We start from the raw sequence: 23,252 nt of genomic DNA, 5'->3' as shown, positions 1-23,252 counted from the left end.
AGCAGACACATTTCTCCACTACTCATGTGATGAATAACAGGAAACGAATAGATTATGGCTCTAGAATAAAACCAAACTTCCCATTCACTTGGTAAACTGAATTTTAGAGGAGAGCCACAGAGAGGAAAAGAAAATTGGCTTTTAAAAAGTAATTTAAGTACACTCTTCAAAGGATGGGTTTTTGAAAAGACAGTTTGGGTAGTGTTTTGTTTGTTTTTTTAATAAAGATTGATTACTTTCAAAATGGTCTAAATAAGGAAAGCATTACAGTTAGCAGACACCTCCTTTTGCACCTTGCCTGGCTTAGTCACCCACTGAAACCCCATAGTTGTCTATTATTCATTTCTATGAGACAGGATCTCACTAGGTAGCTGGCCTCAACTTGTGTAGCCCAGGCTGGCCTACAGTTTAAAATCTTTCTGCTTCAGCCTCCAGAGTGCAGGGAATAAAGAGAAGCGAGGTGTGTACCTCTAAGCCCAGTTAAGCCACATTCCTTGATATGATCTAGACCTGTACGCCTACCTGGATTCCATAAAATGACTCATGACCACAGCACATCCTTCCCACCCCACACTCCTACCTAATAATCACTTACCCTCCACGGCAGCGGATGCTTTGATCAACTACGCTATCATCTGCTTCAGTTCAGATCGGCATGATCCACACTGGTCCGCTTTACTGTGAGTCTGTTTACTTCCTTTTCTCCTGCTGACATTACCTTATTTTCCCAGCCATCACCAGTTCTATAACAGCTCTCACTACAACGCTATCCACGCATCAGGTTCTCAGAGGAGCCGTTCAAAGGCAGCCTGACCCACCACATCCACACTCCAGCATCTGTGAACAGCTGGGTTTCCAGCCTGACCCACCATGTCCACACTCCAGCATCCTTGAATAGCTCGGTTTCCAGGTGCATTCCAAACCCTTAGGGCAGGCACATTAGACTCCTCCCAAACAGAGGGCGGTTTACACCTCCTACCTCTTCTCTCCTAGTGGTCTCCATTTTCTGTCCCCGCCTCAGCTCTCCTGAAGCCCCGCTTGTCTCACGTGTGTCCTTGAAAACTGCACTTCCTCCCCGCGGAGGCCCTTCCTAACTCAGACAGTGACTGACTCCTAAACTGCACTTCCTCCCCGCAGAGGCCCTTCCTAACTCTGACAGAGTGACCCTACTCATCTAGGTGGGACTAAGGTCACATCACCTAGAATTCTTCTCAGTCCTTCACGTCAAGTTAGGCACTCCTAATGTGCCACCAACTTTTCACCACAGCAGGCTTGATGTTCTGGTTTCTGCAGCATCAAAACCAGGGCCTTGAACATAGTAGGCACTCTCTCTCCGTATCCACAACACCTAGGACACTGCTTCTTAAAGTGTATTTGAATAATTTCAGTGATCACGACAGTCTATAAAAGGAAATTACCTAGGATACAAGATACACTATCTTCAACTTTTGGAGACTCACAATCCACACAACCACAGAAAAGAATGAGAAATTCTCCACATTTTCCCCAAGTTAATCTGTACCGCAGCTGCTGCTTTCCTGTACAGGAACTACTCATGTCAGAAAACAAACTGTTATTAGACTTAGAAAATCAGATTTTAAGGAACCTGACGTTACCACAATATTATTCGATTTTATAAAGACAAAAGCATTAACTTAAAGCATATAGAAAAAATTTTAAAACAAACACACCACAGTTACATATGCTTGGCCAGATAGCACAGGAGGATCGTGAGTTCAAAGCCATCCTGGGCTGTGTAGCAAAACCCTGTCTCAAACAAACAGCCCAAATAATAACAATGTCCACTAGCTCCCACCAGCCACAGACTGATAATATTCTAGAAAAACCCTGGGTGCAAACACTTGCACCAAAAAAAAAAAAAAAAAAAAAAAAGCAATCAAACAAGAAAATCCGTCCACAAACAGGCCTTGTATTAAAAACAAACATCTTTCCTAACATTGAGTCAGCTGGAGCATTTCTCCTCGGGCATGTGTTTGCTCTTGAGCCAGGTGTACATGCTTGGGGAGTTCTCCGAGTCTATAGTAAGTTGATTCTTACTTACCATAGAACCAGAAGATTCCTGAAATCCTATTGCCTACGCGTTTATCTCCTAAGAGCTCTTGAAACGTTCTGATATTTACTTGAAACCTTTTCTTTCAATCTTTCTTTCTTCCATGTTATGTTTGGTGTTTTTCCCTGCACGTATGTCTGTGCACACGCATGCTATACCCACGGGAGCCAGAAGAGAGGAGCAGATTCCCTGGAAGTGGACTTACACCATGTGGGTGCTGGTAATGAAACCTAGGCCCCCCAGAAGAGGGACCAGGACTCTTAACTGTTGAGCCACCTCTCCAGCTCGCTCTTAATCTGTTTTTATAAAATTTATTTACTATTTATTTGTTTGTTTACATATGTGTGAGGTTTCTCCTCCGTCACTCTCCACCTTGTTCTTTTAAGGCAGGGTCTCTCCTTAAACCTGGGGCTTGCATTTTTCACCTATGCTGATAGCCAGCAAGCCCCAGTGAGCCTCTTATCTCTGTCCCCTTCAGCGCTGGGGTTAAAGGTGTGCAGGAAACCCCACCCGCCTTCACCCAGTCTTCCATCAGCATTAAGTTCGTTTGTCCCACTCTAGGGCAACAATTTTTTTTTTCATTACTATTGTTACCATCTCCTCCTCCTCCTTCTCGCTCTCCCTTCTCCTCCCTTCTCTGTCTCCTTTTTGGTTTGTCAAGAGTTATCTGGAAGCTAAAGGAACCTTCATAGTATTGGTGGAGGAAGGTCAAACAACATGGAACACAGAATAGGCTAGCTATAGATCCTGCCATATAAAAACTGTAAATGCCTTACTACCCTGAAAACTCCAATTCCCATAGTGATCTATGGGATCACTTGATCAAACAAGTCCTTAGAGTGATCATCTCTTCAGGTATGTGCAGGCTTTAGAGGAAGAGAATCCCTTCTTTACACACCTTGCTTCCATTGAGAATCCAATCACTCCCAGACCTTTTGGCATTTGTTCTTACTCCTTGTAAGTCACTACAATGGAAAACAAAGAACAATCAATTGGTAATAATCAAATTATGTTAAAACTATTGCATAAAGTCTCATGTATTAAAAACCCTAATATTGGAAATGGTCACAGAATGGCACTAAAACAGCGTCTGACGCACTTTAAAGATCTTACATGGATGAATATGTGAAGATTTAATGAACTAACCAGACTCCGCATGACTCACACAAGTCCAGCTATATTTAAGAACTCCAAAGCAGACAAAGGTGACATGCTAATAAGGGCTGCTAACTCCCTAAACTATGAGTCAACATGGACTTACCTGCCTTTATTTGGTTCTTATTACTATCTTTTCATCAAAAAACATAGGCATTTAAAGGCCAGGGGCTGGAGAGATGGCTCTGAGGTTAAGAGCACTTGCCACTCTTCCAAAGGATCTGGGTCTAGCTCCCCAGAACCCACATGGTAGCTCATGGCCATCCATAAGTCCAGTTCCAATGCCTTTCTCTTGTCTCCATTGACACCTGTCATTACATGTGGTACACATACATACATGTAGGCAAAAACAGTCATATACATAAAATAAATCTTAAACATTTTCAACTGCCTTCCTCCTAACAAACCAACTCTAAAAGGAGTGTATCTTTCTAAATGTGAGCAGTGAAGAGCATTGGCTGCTCATCCAGAGGACCCACACTGGGTTCCCAGAATCACCACCTGTAACCCCAGCTTCCAGGGAACCTAAATTCACACGTACACATCCATCCACACTCATATAAATACACATAACTTAAAAATATAAAAACATTATTCAAAAAAGAAATATATCCATTTACTTTTGGTCTTTTGAGGCAAGATTTGCTATATTGTTAGGCTGTCCTAGAATTCACTATGTAGCCCAGCCTGTCCTCCAACTAAGAATCCTCCTGCTTCAGCCTCACAAGCACTGGGATTCCAAGTGGCTACCATGAGGCTTGGTCTTCAAAAATAATTTATCTCCTGAATTAACATTCTTAAAATAAACCCTTTTAATATTTTCTAATGTATATAAACACACATATGTAATATATGTATTTTTATAAAAATAGAGCCATGATTTTGATCTTTATAGCTAATATTTTTCAGTGAGATAATCTGTTGAGACAGGGCCTCTCTATTATGTAGCTCCAGCTGTCCTTGAACTTGCTTGTAAACTAGGCGGGCCTTGAACTCACGAAGAGATTCATTCACCTGTCTCTGGTTTAAAGGCATACACCACACCCGGCCCTATAAGATAATTTTCATTTACATAAGGGCTTTTTTTTAATTACATGCTTTATTTAGTGTAGTGTGTGTGTGTGTGTGTCTGACTGTCTGTCTGTCTCTCTGTGTATGTGTATGTAAGCATGCATGTGGAGGTCAGAGGCCAACTTTTAGGAGTCACTTCTCCACCATGTGGGTCAGGAGAGGAGATCAAACTTGGTGGCAGGCATCTTTACCCACACAGCCATCTCACCAGCCCAATCTTTAGTTTTTCATTTTCATTAATACTCTACAATGAATAGCACAGTGTATAACTAATCCACATTACATTATTGTATTGATTCTTGTATTTTTATACTCCATAGTCCTTAAAAAACACTTTCTACATTAGGATAAATAATACTACCCACCATTCCAAAACCACCAGGTCCCAATTTGGGATACCTGCATTACATCATCTGGAAAAGCACCTGGCAGATGTGGCCAACTTAAGGATTTTTCTGAGGCAGAATGACTATCATGGAGAAGATCTAAATGTTACAGATATCCTCAGGAGGGGGACAGCAATGTGACCCTTGGTAATAAGCCAGTGAATGCTAGAAGCCACCAGGAAAAGTCAGGGGTAAGGAGTGAGCTCTTCCCTTTACCCTCGAGGGGCTGTACAGCCCAGCTAATACACTGATTTGGGCCCAGTGGTACCAATGTGGATTTTTAGGCCCGAGAAATGTGAGTGAAACTCATTTAAAGGCTAACTAATGTTGAATTCCAATGTTATAACTTTCACCATTAGGATCGGTTCCTAATCTGTACATGGATTGTTCAAGTAGCTGCTCCAGAGACTGGAGAGACGGCTCCTCTGACCCAGCACCAGCAGCAGGCAATTCACCTGCAGTTCACAGCAACCCCAGCTCCAGGGAATCTGATGCCCTCTTCTGGCTTCCATGGGCACCCATGCACAGACATCATACAAACAGACACAAACACATAAACGAGTAACAAAACCTTCTTGCTCCATTCAGGGACATAAACAGGTAGAAAGGTAATGAAACAGGTTAGTGGCTGCCCTTTAAACTTGCCATGCTACACATGACACACAGAAAATGGTTTAAACAGATACAAGCTAGAAACGACAAGAACACAGACCCTCATAGTATCCTCAAGTACACTGATGGAGGAAGGTCATTGGCTAATAAAGAAACGGCCTTGGCCCATTTTATTGGTTAGAACATAGGTAGGCAGAGTAAACAGAACAGGATGTTGGGAGAAAGAAGCTGAGTCAGAGAGTCGCCATGATTCTCCCATGCCAGACAGATGCAGGTTAAGATCCTCCCTGGTAAGCCACCTACCTCATGGGCTACACAGAATATTAGAAATGGGTTAGAACAATATGTAAGAGCTAGCCAATAAGAGGCTGGAACTAGCCGGGCCAGGCAGTGTTTAAAAGAATACAGTTTCCGTGTAATTATTTCGGGCATAAGCTAGCCATGCAGGCAGCCGGGTGCCTGGGACGCAGCCCCGCTACACCTAACACTACAGTACACCTCAGTTTTCCTGATTCTAACACTGAGACTGAGGGATTTCCATATCACAGACCTGGTGTCATAATATCTCAGATACAAAGTAATCATCAATTTGCTATATATACTTCTTTCAAAAGAACTTACTCATTTTCTTTTTCCTCCTAACATGGGGGCCATAATAATTCTCTATCCTACATGAATTACTATTTCCAAACAGGGATGTGAGAAATCAGTGTGCCAACACTAAAAACTCACAGCATCGTGCAAATACAACAAAGTCGCCTGTGGGCACAGGAGAGGAAGGGCTGGTGTAAGCGGAATGGTTTCCAGCAAGTGCAAACATTTAACAAAATTATTCCCATCTTTATCACTCTGTGTGTGTGTGCGTGTGCGTGCGTGTGTGAGTGTGCCAAGGCACGCCCACCTTGTGGAGCTCATTTTCTCCTCCCACCTTTATACACATTCCACTCAGGTTGCCAGGCTTGCAACACAAGCATCTTTACCTGCTGAGTTACCTCACGGGTCCAGCAACGGCAACCTTTCTATGAGGCCAACCAGACCTAACCCATCTCTGACACACGGCAAAACAAACCATGTCCCAGCTTCTCTATTCTTTCCCTCTCATACATGTGTCCTTGTTTCTCAATATTTTGACATTCATCTTCATTCAAAATGTTTCTGCTTTCGCACTCTCTTCTTTTTCAGATGTACAGCCTCCACAGCCTGTGTCCAAGAGTTTCAAACAGGCATCTTTAACAGCCCAGTCAACACATCCAACTTTAAAAAAAAAAATAGATCCTGCTAAAAACTCACCTCATTTCTTACTACTGTTTTCATTACACTACAATGATATATCTTGAACACAGCGGATATTACAACTGTTTTGCCACTATTTGCATATAAAAATGCTTGTTTTCTAACTGTAGTTTCACATTGTGAATTATGCTGTGTTCACTTTCATCTGGTATATAGCTCAGAATCACCTATAAACTGCAACCATCACCTAGTACACATAGGGACTTGGGGAATTGGTTCCAGGATCGCTATTCCCAGATACCAAAACCTACAGATAGCTGCATAGAATCTATATACATATGCATGCATACTTTAAAATTTTAATTTCCAGATTATTTATAGAACCCAGGCCATTGTAAATATCGCGTAAAAACTTGCTATGCTTTCTAGTGACTAATGACAAGAAAAATGTTTACACATTCAGTACGGATGAAAACATTTTCAATCTGAGATTGCATAAGTCCATGAATGCAGAACCCATATTTATGGAGAGCTATGGAGTACACCTAGGAAATATTTTCTGTTAGGATACTGTTTCTGGGAATTTAAAACCAGCTAAGTGCTCACTCACCTTCCAGCACCAGGCTCCGTCATTGCTATGGCACCGATGCACTTGCCTGCCGTCATCTGGGGGATGAAGCGTTCAATCTGCTCTTTTGTGCCATAATTTGCAATATAGGGCATGACAATATCTGAGTGGAGACTGAACCCAGGGCCTGTGCAGTTTGAGTATGCTCTTAGAACAGAAAGAAAGTGGAACCATGAAATAGCTACTTGGTTAAGTTTCTCTAATTTTCAACTTTGCTGCCTAGCGTAACAAAGATTTTACTGTGCTGGGTGGTTACAGCTGCCTTCTGATAAGCCCACCACTTCCCAAGTGCCGTCTCTGCTTTCACTACCTTTAAATTGCGACTCTAACGTGGTGATGGCGCTTTAGGAGCCCCCACCCCATAGGCACTCATCTGATGAACTAAGAGATTAAACACTGACCGCCTGCAAGTCTATTACCCAGCACTGTCTTAGTATGGAGAACAGCTTGGGGGTGCATTCTAATGGAACTGCAGTCAATTTATGAACTTTCTCTACTGCTTTCCTCACAAATTTTATGATTAAGCCCCATGGCTGAAGGACAGCTCACAAAACAAGACCTCGCTTTAAATGTCTCCATACTTACTGCTCCTCCCAAGTAATCGCCGTAGAGTACAAGTCTCCACCAATCCCGCCATGCTCCTCTGCAATGTTGACGCCCAGCAGGCCTTGCTTGCCAGCTTTCTCCCATACCTCTCTACTCACTTCTCCAGCTTTCTCCCATCTGCAAGAACAAACTGAACGTCAAACAAACCTCCTGAAAATTATGGAAATGGCCACACTAGGCACTTGAGGTTTGTGTAGGAACATGATCTTAATTTATAGTAACAGATGACATGGCCACAGGCCTTTCAATGGCTCTTGTGTCATCTCTCCTTTTCTTTTTCCTTATCATTGCCACCTTTTGCTCCCTTCTGATCTACTGACTAGACCTGTAATATATACCTGCTGCTCTCATAGGTACTTGATACTCTAGGGAGCAAGCTCAGTTTTTACCACGCAGCCATGAGATCTCTCTAACAGGACTTGAAAAGATTGATTTCCACATATTTCCTTAAAATACTGAATTTAAACTAGGCATGGTGGTGCTCACTTTTGATCCCAGCACTGGGAAGAAGACGCAGGCAAATTTCTATGAATTTAAGATCAGCCTGGTCTACATAGAAAGTTCCAAGCCAGCCAGAGCTACATAGACCTGTCTTAAAAGAAAAAAAAATCATAAAAGCTGTTCTTAACTAATATTTAAATTCCATTTGTGATGTGGTAAAAGCAGTGAATTTTGAAACACAACAAAGTTCTATTTTAACACAAATGAGATTTTGTTCAATAATAAAATGATTAAGCAAGAGGTACTGGTACAGGGGGCTAAAGAGCTGGCTCAGTGGTTAAGAGCAGAGAACCTGAGTTCAATCCCTAGCACCCACACAGCTGTTTCTTAACTATAGGTCCAAGATGCACAGGATATACAGAAACGTATTCAAGCAAAATGCTCATACATATAAATAAATCTACAGGACTTTTTAAAAACAAAATCAGTGGTAAAAATACTGAGAGGTGACCAAGGACCTACCAAGTGGAACTATGCTACCCTTTCGACATTTACATACTTTAACTCATTCATAACAGAAAAAGAAAGATTATAAATGGACTAAGGATTTGACAATTGGCCACAGGTTTTTTTTTCGCTTGTTTTTTAAATGTTTTTCTTGGGTTCCTTTGTAAATCCACAAACTTTCTCACTCTTGAATGACACACTTTACAAGGCCAAGTGTGATGACACAGGCTTACAGCCCCACTCACTCCGGCACCCGAGGAGAAAATATCTGTGCCCAAGAACTCAAGATCAGTCGGGTATAGAAAGTGATACATGAGTACTCCAAAAGTAAAATTAATAATAGCAACTGTAATAATAAAATATTTACCAAACTGAGATATCTATGATCTCAACAGTATTCAGTAAACAACAGTGAGCAGGCAAAGAGAGCACTCTCTGCATCCCGCGCATGGCATCCTCGGAAAGGGTCCTTTCCCATGTGACCTTATAGTGGGGAAGCAGGGGAGCAGGGCACTTACTCTGTATGGTATGGAACCACTTCTTCCTGGAAAAACTTCCTTACGCTTTCCCGGAAAATGTCGTGCTCCGTGGAAAAGATTCTTCTGATTCCAATATCAGTTAATTTTTTAGCAGAAGGGGTTTCCAGGCGTGCGTCTGCTCCAGAATGAGAACATCTTGAAGAAGCATGCATTAGGAAGATTAAATCAACCTTTACTTTTGACATCCAAATGAATGCCAGTGAATAACAAGGAACCCTGCGATATGCTTCTGGCAGGACCTCCTCACCTCCTGGACCCTGTCAACCCCTCCCCCACCCTCCCACCACAACTGAAAAGAAAATAGCACTTTGTCCCTGTTCAACTGCCTCCATTCAGAAGTCTGCAAGGTGGAGCATGCCTCGCTCTGGCTCTGGCAGATGTGAGCTGGGTGAGTACACTGTTTCCAAACAGCACATGGACTAAACCTAAAAGTCAAGCACCACAGTAGAATAACAGTGGCAAACTTGTACATCACATACAATTTTCAAAACAACAAGCAAACCCTCCGAAAGCAACAGTGTATCCAGAATCACAATTCCAAATAGCAGGAGCCTACAATGTGAATTGTGTCAATGTCACCGGCACCCTACAGTGTCAATCAAAATGCCCAACAAGGCTCTGTGTGGATTTGTACGGAATTCTTTAGGATCTTCAGAGGACGTTTCCCTCTTCCCTCCATCCCTCTCTTTCTCCACTCCCCTCAGGGGATATAAAAGGCCTTTCTCTCAGTTCAGCTGCATTCAGGGTTTTGTCCTGTTCCCCCCAAGCTCCCCTTAGGGGAACAGCCCTCCGTACGTCTTCAAACTTCTTTAAAGAAAAATCACTGTATTTGAAAACAAATATATGGGTTTTAAGAACAGGGTTAGTCCATTAACCCTGGTGGTGACCTTGCCCTTCACTGTGACGTGAATGACAACTCCCATGCCTGACACTGTGTTCTGGGCCACGCATTCAGCGTGGCCTGGGAGCTGGTTTCAGCAGGTATGCTGGATCTGACTTGGACTCTTAGAGAGAGGCGCACATCCCATACATTTGTTCAAAGCAGCTGCCATCGGATACAAAGCCCACTACTGGGTAGCCAAAGAGCTCCAGAGAGCAGACAAAGGACTTAAAGATCTTCCAGTCTTAGTTTAGTAAAGGTCAAACCCTGTTTCACACAAGAGATTGGTCACCATGCTTATGAGGGTCTAAGGACTGATCTTCTCTCACAACATACAGGTGATGGCAACATGGTGGCCAACTTGGCCAGCCATCAATAAAGAGAAGTTCTGGAAGCCTGCGGCTATCCCATGAGCCTGACCAGCACGGCACCGCATACAGTAATAGACATGAAGTTCTTCCCTTTTCAGTGCTCACTAGCTGTCCTCAACCCCATTGCTGCTGCTTTCCAGTGAGTAAGTCTTGCTTTTCACCAATTTGTGCCAATGCTGGGGCTCTCAAAAAGTTAATACATATTAAAATGTGGAGAGAACTTTTTCTGCTGTGTGTTAAGTTCTAAGTTAGGTTTGTCTCTTTCTTGGGCGGACCCATTTTTTCATTAGTCTTTTTCTAGAAAAGACCCATTTCTTAATTACACAAAGTAGAGCTGATGATTTAAATTACTTAGGAACTTTTGATAAAACATTAATACTTGCTTCTGAAATAAGTTAATACCCAAACCAGATAAAGGTCTAACAGAAAAGTTAAAGACCAAGCTCTGGAAGAGCACAGACCCCTCATGGTAAAAGTCATAAAAATAAGTCATAGGGATAAAAGAGCATACCTCAGCAGGATGAAGACTATATATGACAGCCTATAGTCAGTATCATGCTAAACATAGAAAAAAAAATCCACCATTCCTGTTAAAATAGAAACAAGACAGAGTGATCCTCTCTACTATTTAATACAGTGTTTGAAAACTTGGCTAAGCAATAAGACAAGAAAACAAAATAAATAGGATGTAAATAGAAAAAGAAGTCCAAGTATCTATTCACAACCTTAAAGACAACCAAAAAAAATGCATAAGTCCTCTCAGAGCTAATAAACACCTTCAGCAAAGTAGCAAGATACAAAATTAACACACAAAATTCCGTGGTTTCCTATATGCCATTAACAAACATACTAAAAAAGAAAACAGGGGTCCATTCCATTCACAATACACACACATACACACACACAAGGAATAAACACAAAGAATAAACGACTACAGTGTAAGCCTTAAGACACTGAGAAATGAAACGCAGGATGACAGAACACGGAAAGGCTGCCTATATTCATAGCTCAGAAGAATTAATATTATGAAAATGCCTATTCAATCAAAAGCAATCTACAAATTCAATGCAACCCCAACAAAAAATTCCTGCGCTATTTTTCAAAGAAATAGAAAAAAACGCTAAAATTTATTTTATATATTTTATATGAAGGAAAAAAAATATATGGAGGAACAAAACAGCAAGGATAACCAAAGCAATCCTGAACAAAAGAAACTGCTAGAGGCATCATCACCTATCTCAAGTTATACGGCAGAGCCATTGTAATAGAAACAGCATAGTAATGGCAGCAGAACAAACACAGAGAACAATAGAACATGGGACACAAACACACAGAACAGTAGAACATGGGACACAAATACACAGAACAGTAGAACATGGGACACAAACACACAGAACAATAGAACATGGGACACAAATACACAGAACAGTAGAACATGGGACACAAACACACAGAGAACAATAGAACATGGGACACAAACACACAGAACAGTAGAACATGGGACACAAACACACAGAACAATAGAACATGGGACACAAACACAGAGAACAATAGAACATGGGACACAAACACACAGAACACAATAGAACATGGGACACAAACACAGAGAACAATAGAACATGGGACACAAACACACAGAACAATAGAACATGGGACACAAACACACAGAACAATAGAACATGGGACACAAACACACAGAGAACAATAGAACATGGGACACAAACACACAGAACAGTAGAACATGGGACACAAACACAGAGAACAATAGAACATGGGACACAAACACACAGAACAATAGAACATGGGACACAAACACACAGAACAGTAGAACATGGGACACAAACACACAGAACAATAGAACATGGGACACAAACACACAGAACAATAGAACATGGGACACAAACACACAGAGAACAATAGAACATGGGACACAAACACACAGAACAGTAGAACATGGGACACAAACACACAGAACAATAGAACATGGGACACAAACACACAGAACAATAGAACATGGGACACAAACACACAGAGAACAATAGAACATGGGACACAAACACACAGAACAGTAGAACATGGGACACAAACACAGAGAACAATAGAACATGGGACACAAACACACAGAACAATAGAACATGGGACACAAACACACAGAACAATAGAACATGGGACACAAACACACAGAAAACAATAGAACATGGGACACAAACACACAGAACAGTAGAACATGGGACACAAACACACAGAGAACAATAGAACATGGGACACAAACACACAGAACAATAGAACATGGGACACAAACACACAGAACAATAGAACATGGGACACAAACACACAGAACAATAGAACATGGGACACAAACACACAGAACAGTAGAACATGGGACACAAACACACAGAACAGTAGAACATGGGACACAAACACACAGAACAATAGAACATGGGACACAAACACACAGAACAATAGAACATGGGACACAAACACACAGAACAGTAGAACATGGGACACAAACACACAGAACAGTAGAACATGGGACACAAACACACAGAGAACAATAGAACATGGGACACAAACACAGAGAACAATAGAACATGGGACACAAACACACAGAACAATAGAACATGGGACACAAACACAGAGAACAATAGAACATGGGACACAAACACACAGAACAGTAGAACATGGGACACAAACACACAGAACAGTAGAACATGGGACACAAACACACAGAACACTAGAACATGGGACACAAACACACAGAACAATAGAACATGGGACACAAACACACAGAAAACAATAGAACATGGGACACAAACACAGAGAACAATAGAACATGGGACACAAACACACAGAACAATAGAACATGGGACACAAACACACAGAACAGTAGAACATGGGACACAAACACACAGAACAGTAGAACATGGGACACAAACACACAGAACAATAGAACATGGGACACAAACACACAGAACAATAGAACATGGGACACAAACACACAGAGAACAATAGAACATGGGACACAAACACACAGAACAGTAGAACATGGGACACAAACACACAGAACAATAGAACATGGGACACAAACACACAGAACAATAGAACATGGGACACAAACACACAGAGAACAATAGAACATGGGACACAAACACACAGAACAATAGAACATGGGACACAAACACACAGAGAACAATAGAACATGGGACACAAACACACAGAACAATAGAACATGGGACACAAACACACACAGAACAATAGAACATGGGACACAAACACACAGAACAGTAGAACATGGGGCACAAACACACAGAACAATAGAACATGGGACACAAACACAGAGAACAATAGAACATGGGACACAAACACAGAGAACAATAGAACATGGGACACAAACACACAGAACAGTAGAACATGGGGCACAAACACACAGAACAGTAGAACATGGGACACAAACACACAGACAACAAAAGAACATGGGACACAAACACACAGAACACTAGAACATGGGACACAAACACACAGAACAATAGAACATGGGACACAAACATGCGTGCAGGCAACTTCAACTCCCTGATCTCTGGTAATGATGCCAACAAGTATACATTGAGGAAAAGACAGCCTCTTCAGAAGATGGCACTGGGGAACCTATATAGAAGACTAAAACTAGATTCTCATCTCTGACCGGGCACAAAGCTAAACTTCTAATGGATCAAGCGCCTCAATTTAAGATCAATATCTCAAAGCTCACAGAGGAAAAGGGGGGTATGCTTCGACACACAGGTATGGTTCAGGGTTTTCTAAATAGGACTTTTGTTAGCACAGAGCACAAGAATAAGATCAACCACCAACAAATGTAACCTCATCAAACTAAGACGCTGTTCAACAAAGAAAACTGCCAATCAACTAAAGGCAGCTGCCCACAGAATGGAGAAAATCTTTGCCAACTCTACACCTGACAGAGGCTTAGTTTCTAGGAGATACAAAATAAATCAAGCAACCCAATTACAAAATGGATTATGAAACAATAGTAAGATGTCAAAAGAATAAACACCAAAAAGTAAAGGCCTAACAGTGTTCTCAGCCATCAGGGAAATGAAGATTAAAAGCTATTTTAAAATTCTACCTTACCTCAAGTTATCAGGGCTATCAAGAATACAAAATGACAAGCTGGACATGGTGGCTCACACCTTTAATCCCAGCACTCTGAAGGCAGAGGCTGGTAAATCTCTGTGAGTTCCGGGTCATCCTGGTCTACAGAGTGAGTTCCGGGTCAGCCTGGTCTACAGAGTGAGTACCAGAACAGCCAGGGCAACACAGAGAAACCCTGTCCTGAAAAAACAAACACAAAACAACAAACAACCACGAAAGGACAAGTACCCCTGGCTGGGCTGTGGGTAAACCATTACCCACTGCTAGTAGTGGGAAAGTGGAAACAGTGTAGAGGTTTCCTTAAAGAAAAGAAAGCAAGAGAGAAAGAGAGAAAACTAAAAACAGAACTACCATATGAGCCAGCCATACCACGCCAGCGCACATGCCCAGAGATGTGTATCCTATCACGGATTCTTTTCCTTCGTTTCTTTTTTAATTTAGTTATTTTATATCCCAAACACAGCACAGTTTCCCCTTCCCCCCTCCTCCTATCCCCTCCCTTCATTTCCCATCCCCTCCCACCACCTCCCCTCCCTGCTCCTCCTCTATTTTTGTTCAGAAAGGGTCAGGCTTTCCTTGAGTATCAACAAAACATGGCATCCCAAGTTGTGAGAAGACTAAGCACCTCCCTTGTATTCAGGCTGGGTAAAGCAATCCATTGTGAGGAAATGGTTCCCATAAACCAGTCAAAGCATTAGGGACAGTCCTTGCTCCCATTATTAGGAGTCCTAATAGTAAAGCAAGCTCTGCAACTATCACATATACATAGAGGGCCTAGGTTAGTCCCATGTAGGCTCCACTGTTGTTGGTTCAGACTCTGAGTTCCTATGAGCCAGGTTAGTTGAATCTGTGGGTATTCGCGTGCATTCCTTGACTCCTCTGACTCTTCCAATCCCTTCTCCCTCTCTTCAGCAGGATTTCCTGAGCTAGGGATAACGTTTGGCCGTGGGTCTCCGCATTTGTTTCTATCAGTCACTGAATGAAGGCTCTGATGACAAATGGAGTGGTCACCAACCGGATCACAGGAGATGGCAGGTTCAGGTGACTGTATCCACTACTGCTAGGAGCCTTTGCTGGGGTCATCCTTATAGATTTGGGGAAGTTTCCCTTGCCACAGGTTCCTGCCTGGTCCCAATGCACCTCCTTTCCAGTCATTTCTTTCCGTACTCGCCCCCTCCACCCACGCCCCAACCTGATCCCTCATGTTCCCATCCCCCTCCGCCCACTCAGGGGCTCTCTTCTATTTCCCCTGCCCAGGGAGATCCACGCGTCCCCCTCTTGGGCCCTCCTTGTTGCCTAGGCTCTCTGGGGCTGTGGATGACAACATGGCTATCTTTTACTTACATGAGTGAGTACATACCATGTTTGTCTTTCTAGGTCTGGGTTACTTCAGTTTCTAGTTCTATCCATTTGCCTTTAATCTTCTAGATGTCATTGTTTTTTAATAGTTGAGTAATACTCCATTGTGTAAATGTACCACATTTTGGGGGCATCCTGGTTCTGGGTATTAGGAATAAAGCTGCTATGAACACAGCTGAGCAAGGGCCATTATGGTTTGATTGAGCATCCTTTGGGTATATGCCCAAGAGTGGTATAGCTAGGCCCTGAGGAGCTGGGTCTTGAGGAAGACTGATTCCCAGTTTTCTGAGAACCTGCCATGCTGATTTCCAGAGTACCACAGAGATTCTTACACCCATTCATTGCTCCTGTACTCAAAGTCAGAAAATGAAATACGGCTACAAGTCCAACAAGAGATGAGTGGACAATGAAAATATATATTACTTGCTTTTCTGTTGCTAAAATACCATCGCCATAGAAGAACGGGTTTATTTGGGCTTCTGGTTCTAGAGGGATGAAGGTTGGTTTATTTGGGCTTATAGTTCTAGAGGGATGAAGGTCTTTCGCCATCCTGGTAGGGAAAGTGCGGCAGTAAACACATGGCTGAGGCAGGAAGCTGAGACCTCACATTTGAACCACAAACACAAAGAAGAAAAACCAAACTGGAAATGTCTACACAGCAGGGCCTCACCCCCTCCTAAACCTCACTAAAGGAACCAAACTGGTGGCCAAATTTTCAAATGGCCAGAGAGAACAAGGCACAAGACTTGCAGATGGCCACATAGATCACAACCATATCAACGAGACATAAGTTCACTTTATGTTGCTATTAGATAAACTTTTTTTTTTTTTTGAGACAGGATTTCTCTATCATTCTCTGGCTGTTCTGGAACTAACCCTGTAGACCAAGCTGGCCTTGAATTCACAGAGATCTCTGCTTCCCCGAGGGCTGGGATTAAAGGTTTGCATTGCCACCACCGCCTCGCTAAACATTTTAAAGTAGGTGTTCTTCTGTACAGTTTTCCCATACATTGGTCTTCCCTCCACATAGAAACAATGCTAGGACCAGAATACTGTGCTTCTTAGATTTACGTGGGATCGTTTAACAATACAGAGACAGAACTTATGTGTAAGTCTACCTGGATCTTAAAATATTACATGAAAATTTCTGAAATATTTCTAAGCACAGAGCAATAAATGCACCAAGGATAAACACTTTCCAGTTCAGTCAAAAGAGCTGAAGGGAAGGCGCAGGGGAAAGAAACCAAAACATTTACTTGGCAGTTAAGTTTGTTGGAACATCTATTTTCAGTTTTGAGACACCTGTACTGAATAAATCAACAAACTTCAAGTTAGTCTATTGTTTTCTCTGCCTTTTAAGTCAGGGACTCACCAAGTAACTCAAACCAGACTTCAAATTCCTAAGATCTCCCGGCCTGTGTGCTACCTCTTTAAAGCCTCGTTTACATAAAAGCAAGGAGGAAGAAACGAAATGGCACACTCAGGCCCTGGGAGTTGGCTATAAGTACTTGCTCTTTGCTTCACCTAGGCCTCATTCCATAAGTGCACAATCAGGCGGCTTTCAACAAGATCGTTCATCATAATGCTCGTAAAAGTTTAAGAAACCTACGACGGTAAAACTGTAGCTCCTGAGTATTTTCCAAGAGTCTCCAAGGGAGTTCCTCCCCATAAGTGAATCAAAATAAGATCATATGGGCGGTCTTTAATTTTAAGAGCGCGAAAAAAGACCTGATCAAAAGGCAGAACCTCGCTTTTTCAGAGTGTTCAGACTAGAAAACATTCCGTTCTTAAAGTCCTTGGAACTTTTTCTTCTCCCCCCCCCCCCCCCCCCCCTCCACGGGTAAGCATACCACACTTTTATGGTACTTCACAACAATGTGCTAATTAGCTCATTTAAATGCCCTGCCTCCCTAATTAACAAGGCTTTGAGCTTCCAGTTTGCTTTATCCAATGAATGGATTTTAGGATAGGTAAAACTTTTGATCTCAACATAAACACCCTTAATAGTCCATAAAGCTCTTGCAAGCTGCCTATTAATCCCTCTACATTTAATCAGTTTAAGGATTTGCTAATAAATCTACAGCCAATTTATCAGACGGGGCCCCACACCGGGACTCTGGAGTCGGAATTATTAATGTTGCAGCCGTCTTCCGGCCCACGACTCCGCACGGAGTCCCAAGTTCACGGTCAAGTTTGACAGTCGCCAGCCCGTTCCAAGTGGGCCAAAGGCCTCAGCTACTCCGTGGCAGCGCGCCCGACCTGTGACCGCCTCCGCTTGGGGCAAAGCTGGGGCGGCCAGTCCCCGGGACACCCGGTAGGACGCGGGGCGGGGCCCGTGCCCGGAGCGAGCATCCAGCCGGAGCTTTGCCTTTTGGGGCGCGGGGGTCCGTGGCGGGCAGCGGGGTGGTGACACCCCGAGTTTGCGCCGCAACGGGCAGCTCCAGGTTCCGGAGAGAAGGCCCCGGGCGCGTCGCCCTGCCCCGGCTCGGCCGCAGCTCACCACACCCACACCCCAGCTCCCGAACGCCGCGCCCCCGGCTGCCCGCACCCCGGGCTGGACCCGCACTCACCGGGCGGAGGGCGGCGGGCGAGGCGCGGAGCGGGAGCTCAGGACGCGCAGGGAGCGGAGCAGCAAGCGCGCAGCCATGGCGGGACAGCCGGCGGGGGACTGGGCTCGGGCTCTGCAGCGCGGCGGACGCAGGCGGGACAGCCGGGCCGCGGGGCGGGCCTCGGGGACAGCCAACTGCGGCCGCCGGGCGGGGCCGCCAGCTCGGGCGGGGTCTGAGCCGTCCGCGTCCCGCCCCGGGACTGAGCGAGGGGAGAGCCCGTCCCCCCTCCCCCGAGGGTCCTGACCGCTTTGCGGAGCACCTAAACACCCCAAAGATCCGCACAGAAATGTGCAGGAAATCCACTTCCTAACACTGGAGGGCTCACTTCACATAGCCAACTATATGAATACTCTCTGTAAAGAATTGTTTTATTTTGTTTTTTTCCTTGCAAAAGTTTGTAGCTACCATGAGGGGGAAATATATTTGATACGGAAAAAAAAAACTTAACAGTTAATTTAATTTTACAATAGTACTTGAACTCGTATAGGCTTATAGGGTCGTTTCTTTTTCTTTTCTTTCCTTTTTAAAAGTTCAACGAAATTTGTGGTAATTAAGCATATGAATTTGACATTTTGTCTTAGAGAATGCCTGAGAGGATCTGAACTCCAAAAATGTCCAGATTAGATTTCTAAGGAGGCAAAGTAAGGGGCCTTTCTAATTCAAGGAGAACAGTCACCGAATCTGAAATATTGAAATTAGAGAAAGATATTTTGGGTTAGAAACCAACAACTGACATACAGAAATGTTTAAAAGGAAAGTTTAGTACTTCACAGAACCAACAATCTGGGAAGACAGGAAGTCTTGTTCACTCTTTTAACTTTGAAAAAATATTTTAGATTATATTTATTATTTACTGTGTATGTAGGTGTGGTGTGTATACATCTTGGTGTGTGTGCGTGTGTGTGTGCACGTGTGTGTGTGTGAGTATGTGTGTATGTGTGTGTGCGTGCACATGGAGTTGACAGTCTAGGTCAGGAGTCTTCATCAGCCGCCCTCCAGGTTTCTCAGTAAACCCGGAGCTTATATATTTGTCAGGCCTGTCTGTCCAGTGAGCTCCAGAGATCTACTTGTCTCCGATCCCCTAGGGCTTGGCTTCCAAACTCGGGAAAGTCCAGCTAATGCATGGGTGAAGGGGTGTAGGGGATTCTGTTGAAATAAGAGCGGCGGCAGGGCTGCGTCCCCAACACCCCAGCCGCTTGGCTAGCTCATGCCCAAAATAACAACACACAAACTGTATTCATTTAAACACTGCTTGACCCATTTCTATCTAGCCTCTTCTAGGCTAATTCTCACATATTAATTTAGCCCATTTCTAATCATCTGTGTAAGCACCCCCAAGGTGCGCTTACCGGGAAGATTCTAGCCTACATCCATCCTGGGTCGGAGGAGCTTCATTGCGTGCCTCTGCCCGGGAGAGCGGAGCATGCCTCTCTGTCTGAGGCGTCTGGCTCTGAGAGGAGCTGCATTACTTCTGACCTCACTTCCTCTTCCTCCCAGCATTCTCTTCTGTTTACTCCACCCACCTATGTTCTAACCAATAAAATGGGCCAAGCCAGTTTCTTTATTAGCCAATGACCTTCCTCCATCAGGATTCAAACTCAGCTCTTCACTTTAGCCATAGGAACCCCACCCCCAGCCTCCTCGGATTTTTTAGGCCCCAAAGTGTGTGAACTGGTAGTTGCCTCCGAAGGTCGTGTGTCTAAGGAAATGCCGCTGATTGAGTTCTGCACCTGTGCATGCACTGGCCTCTGCCCTTTCGAAGGATGCTCATAAAGATCCTTTACAACCGAACCCTCCTCCTGCCTCTCTCCCCGTTCAGTGAATGAAGGCCAATAGTGCCACGCAAGGCGGCGCCGAGCTAGGTCTACGGAGGACGTCTCTGCGGTTGTTGGGCCCTGATGATGCCCTTCGATGCTAAGCCCACCGCTGGCTATCTTTTCAGTCCGTTGGTTTCCAGTAGGGCGAGAGGTACACAGTTAGAGAACATTTCTTTTAGAGGCTAAGAATTAATGCAAAGCCCTAAGGGAAATCTTCTGATTTCACAGTCAAGGATTTATCCACGTACACAGAGGCCTGCTTTATTATAACGCACATTTGCATAAACATAAGACCCAGCGATCTTTTCTTTCTTGCTTCTCCACACTGCCTGACTGACATCTGAGCCCAGGTGGTTTGGACTCTGACCACACCACCTTAAACGGCAAGCTTTCCGGACTGCTGTTTGGCTTCTAACCCAGCTACTGTGCAGCCTAAGCTTAGATAATCTCCTGTCTCTCTTTCATTTTTCAAAATTAAATGAGCTCAATGTCAATATGTACATCCAAATTACTTTGCTGGCTTACTGAGAGAAACGTCAGACATGAGCAAAAGTTACTCTCCTGTTTGCCCATTCCTCAGGACACTAACGTTCCGACGCATTGGCTGCACTTACAGAGGTCTTTCTGAACCGTTTGAAGACCGATTGTATATATTATGCCCCCTTCTCTCTCCTCTTATTTCCTAAGAACAAAGGAATTACCTTAATAATCATAGTAAAGCTATTAAATATAGACACTTAACACAGTAGAACTCTGGTGTGTTTGTTGAGACAGGTTCTCACTTAGTTCTGACGGACCTGGATCTTCCTATGTAGACCAGGTTGGCCTTGAACTCACATAGATCTGCCTGCCTCTGCCTTCCAAGCACACACGTGATTTGCATTCATCCTGCCACTAGGAGATAGTGGCAGATTAAAGGCATGTGCTACCATGCCCAGTTTAGGTAAAGTTCCTCAAAACTTTACAGTCTTTCCCAGTTTCAGCAAGTCTCCAGTCACATACATCCTCTCCTTGCAATGAGCTTTGATACAGAACCCCACCCAGGCCTGGTTTTGTATCCCGGTCCTTGTGTGCCCTGGCAGACACTGCACATTGAGCAATACGGGCTCCTCCCCAGGACAGTTTCCTGCTCTGGTCACCATGCTCTGGTCACCGTGCGCCAGGTGTCAGTTAACCTGGAGCAGTTCACTTTGCCCTACTCTGTTCTGTTTGGCTTGCTTAGTTTTAGTTTCATTTTCTTTCTGTCTTTTTTTATCATTCACCTTCTAGAAGTAACTTAATCTGATTGAGTTTGGGATTTTTTTTGTTTTTGTTTTTTGTTTTATCTCCAGTGTTTCTCGTGGCAGGATTAATGCAAACCACATGTGTCCTTGTTGAAATAAGGAGCGGCGGGGCTGCGTCCCCAACACCCCAGCCGCTTGGCTAGCTCACGCCCGAAATAACAACACACAAACTGTATTCATTTAAAGAACTGCTTGGCCCATGAACTCTAGCCCTTATAGGCTAATTCTCGCACCTGGACTAGCCCATTTCTAATAATGTGTGTAAGCACCCCAAGGTGCGCTTACCGGGAAGATTCTAGCCTACATCCATCTTCATCGCGTGTGCCTCAGAGAGCAGAGCTATCGCGTCTACCCGGGAGAGCTGAGCATGGCGTCTCTGCTCCAGCAGAGCTGTCGGGTCTCTCCGGGAGCAGAGCAGAGTCTGACCTCACTTCCTCTTCCGCCCAGAATTCTATTCTGTTTACTCCTCCCATCTATGTTCCAGCCATGAGGCCAAGCAGCTGGTTTATTATAACTTAACCAATGAAATCAACAGATTGATATATGACACTCCCACATCATGTCCTCAGTATCGTTCTCTTTCTTCACTAAGGCTAATTGGAGTCAAGTTTGGTTAAGATCTTGTTCTTCGGGTTTCTTTATCATGAAGTTACTGTTTTCTTTTTATAAAATAAAAACAAGGAAGTAGCTCTCTCTCTCTCACTCACTCACACTGTGTGTGTGTGTGTGTGTGTGTGTGTGTATTCCTGGGGCTAGAACTCAGGCCTTCCACATACATGCAGCAAACCAGCTTGTAAGCATAGAATCAGCTGTGATAAAATGATACAAATGGTTAAACAATAAAGCTGAGCAGTGATGATCTTGACTTCCTCGCCTTTTCATTTATCTTATGGCGTAATAGGAAACACATGGGCAAGAATATTCTAGACTGAGGCTGAAAAATCTTCTCTTGAAGTTCCCTAATCTCTCTGTGTCTCCTTTCTTTATTTGCCACATGGAGATATTAATAGCATCTACCTCACACCCTTGTTGCGAAGCAAAAACAAAATATGTAGAGAATCCATTCTGGGCTCAGTAGGAGACAGTACACAGTAATGTCATGACTGTGTCTGCTGACCCTAAATCTAAGAGGAGGGTATGCTCTGCCCAGGTTGCCATGGAAACATAAAAACCAGAGAACCTGACCCTTCCTCTGATTCAGTTCCCATGCCTTCATTTAGGAAGTGATTGCAGCAGCTGATCCTGCTAATCCTTGTATCTTTCTATTGAATGGTTTGAGGGGTCCTTGTATTGTTTTTCGACCCTAGGAGGGAGAAAATGGGATGATTATCTCTTCTCTTTGTTTCTTATTCTTTCCATCGGAGAGAAAACTAGACAGATGATGTCAAACCTCCTTTAGTAACACTAGGAAAATTCTGATCTCAATATCCTCTAATCCAGAATTCATAAACAACACAGGGGTTTTTAAAGTTGATATTAAAATAGGTTAAAGGACAAAGGAATTTCATTTGTCTGTAGTCTAAAACCAAGTACTA

At 43.6% G+C, this 23,252-nt stretch overlaps 1 protein-coding gene across 1 annotated transcript in view; it reads right to left on the bottom strand.

The window, feature by feature from the left end:
- Positions 1-18,735, bottom strand: part of Acadl (acyl-CoA dehydrogenase long chain) — a 41,827-nt gene extending 23,092 nt beyond the window's left edge. Inside the window, exons 1-5 of the mRNA XM_050154216.1 lie at positions 18,579-18,735; positions 9,229-9,384; positions 7,742-7,879; positions 7,139-7,303; positions 2,970-3,036 (exon numbers count right to left, since the gene is read on the bottom strand). Coding sequence (XP_050010173.1) covers positions 2,970-3,036; positions 7,139-7,303; positions 7,742-7,879; positions 9,229-9,384; positions 18,579-18,655 — 603 coding nt within the window. The 5' untranslated portion in view covers positions 18,656-18,735. The remainder of the gene's footprint in view (positions 1-2,969; positions 3,037-7,138; positions 7,304-7,741; positions 7,880-9,228; positions 9,385-18,578) is intronic.
- Positions 18,736-23,252: the final 4,517 nt, after the last annotated feature.

Source organism: Alexandromys fortis, unplaced genomic scaffold, assembly GCF_014885135.2.
Source record: "Alexandromys fortis isolate MF-2015 unplaced genomic scaffold, M_Fortis_MF-2015_v1.1 scaffold_40, whole genome shotgun sequence".
In the NCBI taxonomy this organism is placed as follows: Eukaryota; Metazoa; Chordata; class Mammalia; order Rodentia; family Cricetidae; genus Alexandromys; species Alexandromys fortis.
This window is presented reverse-complemented; position numbering and strand designations above follow the sequence as displayed.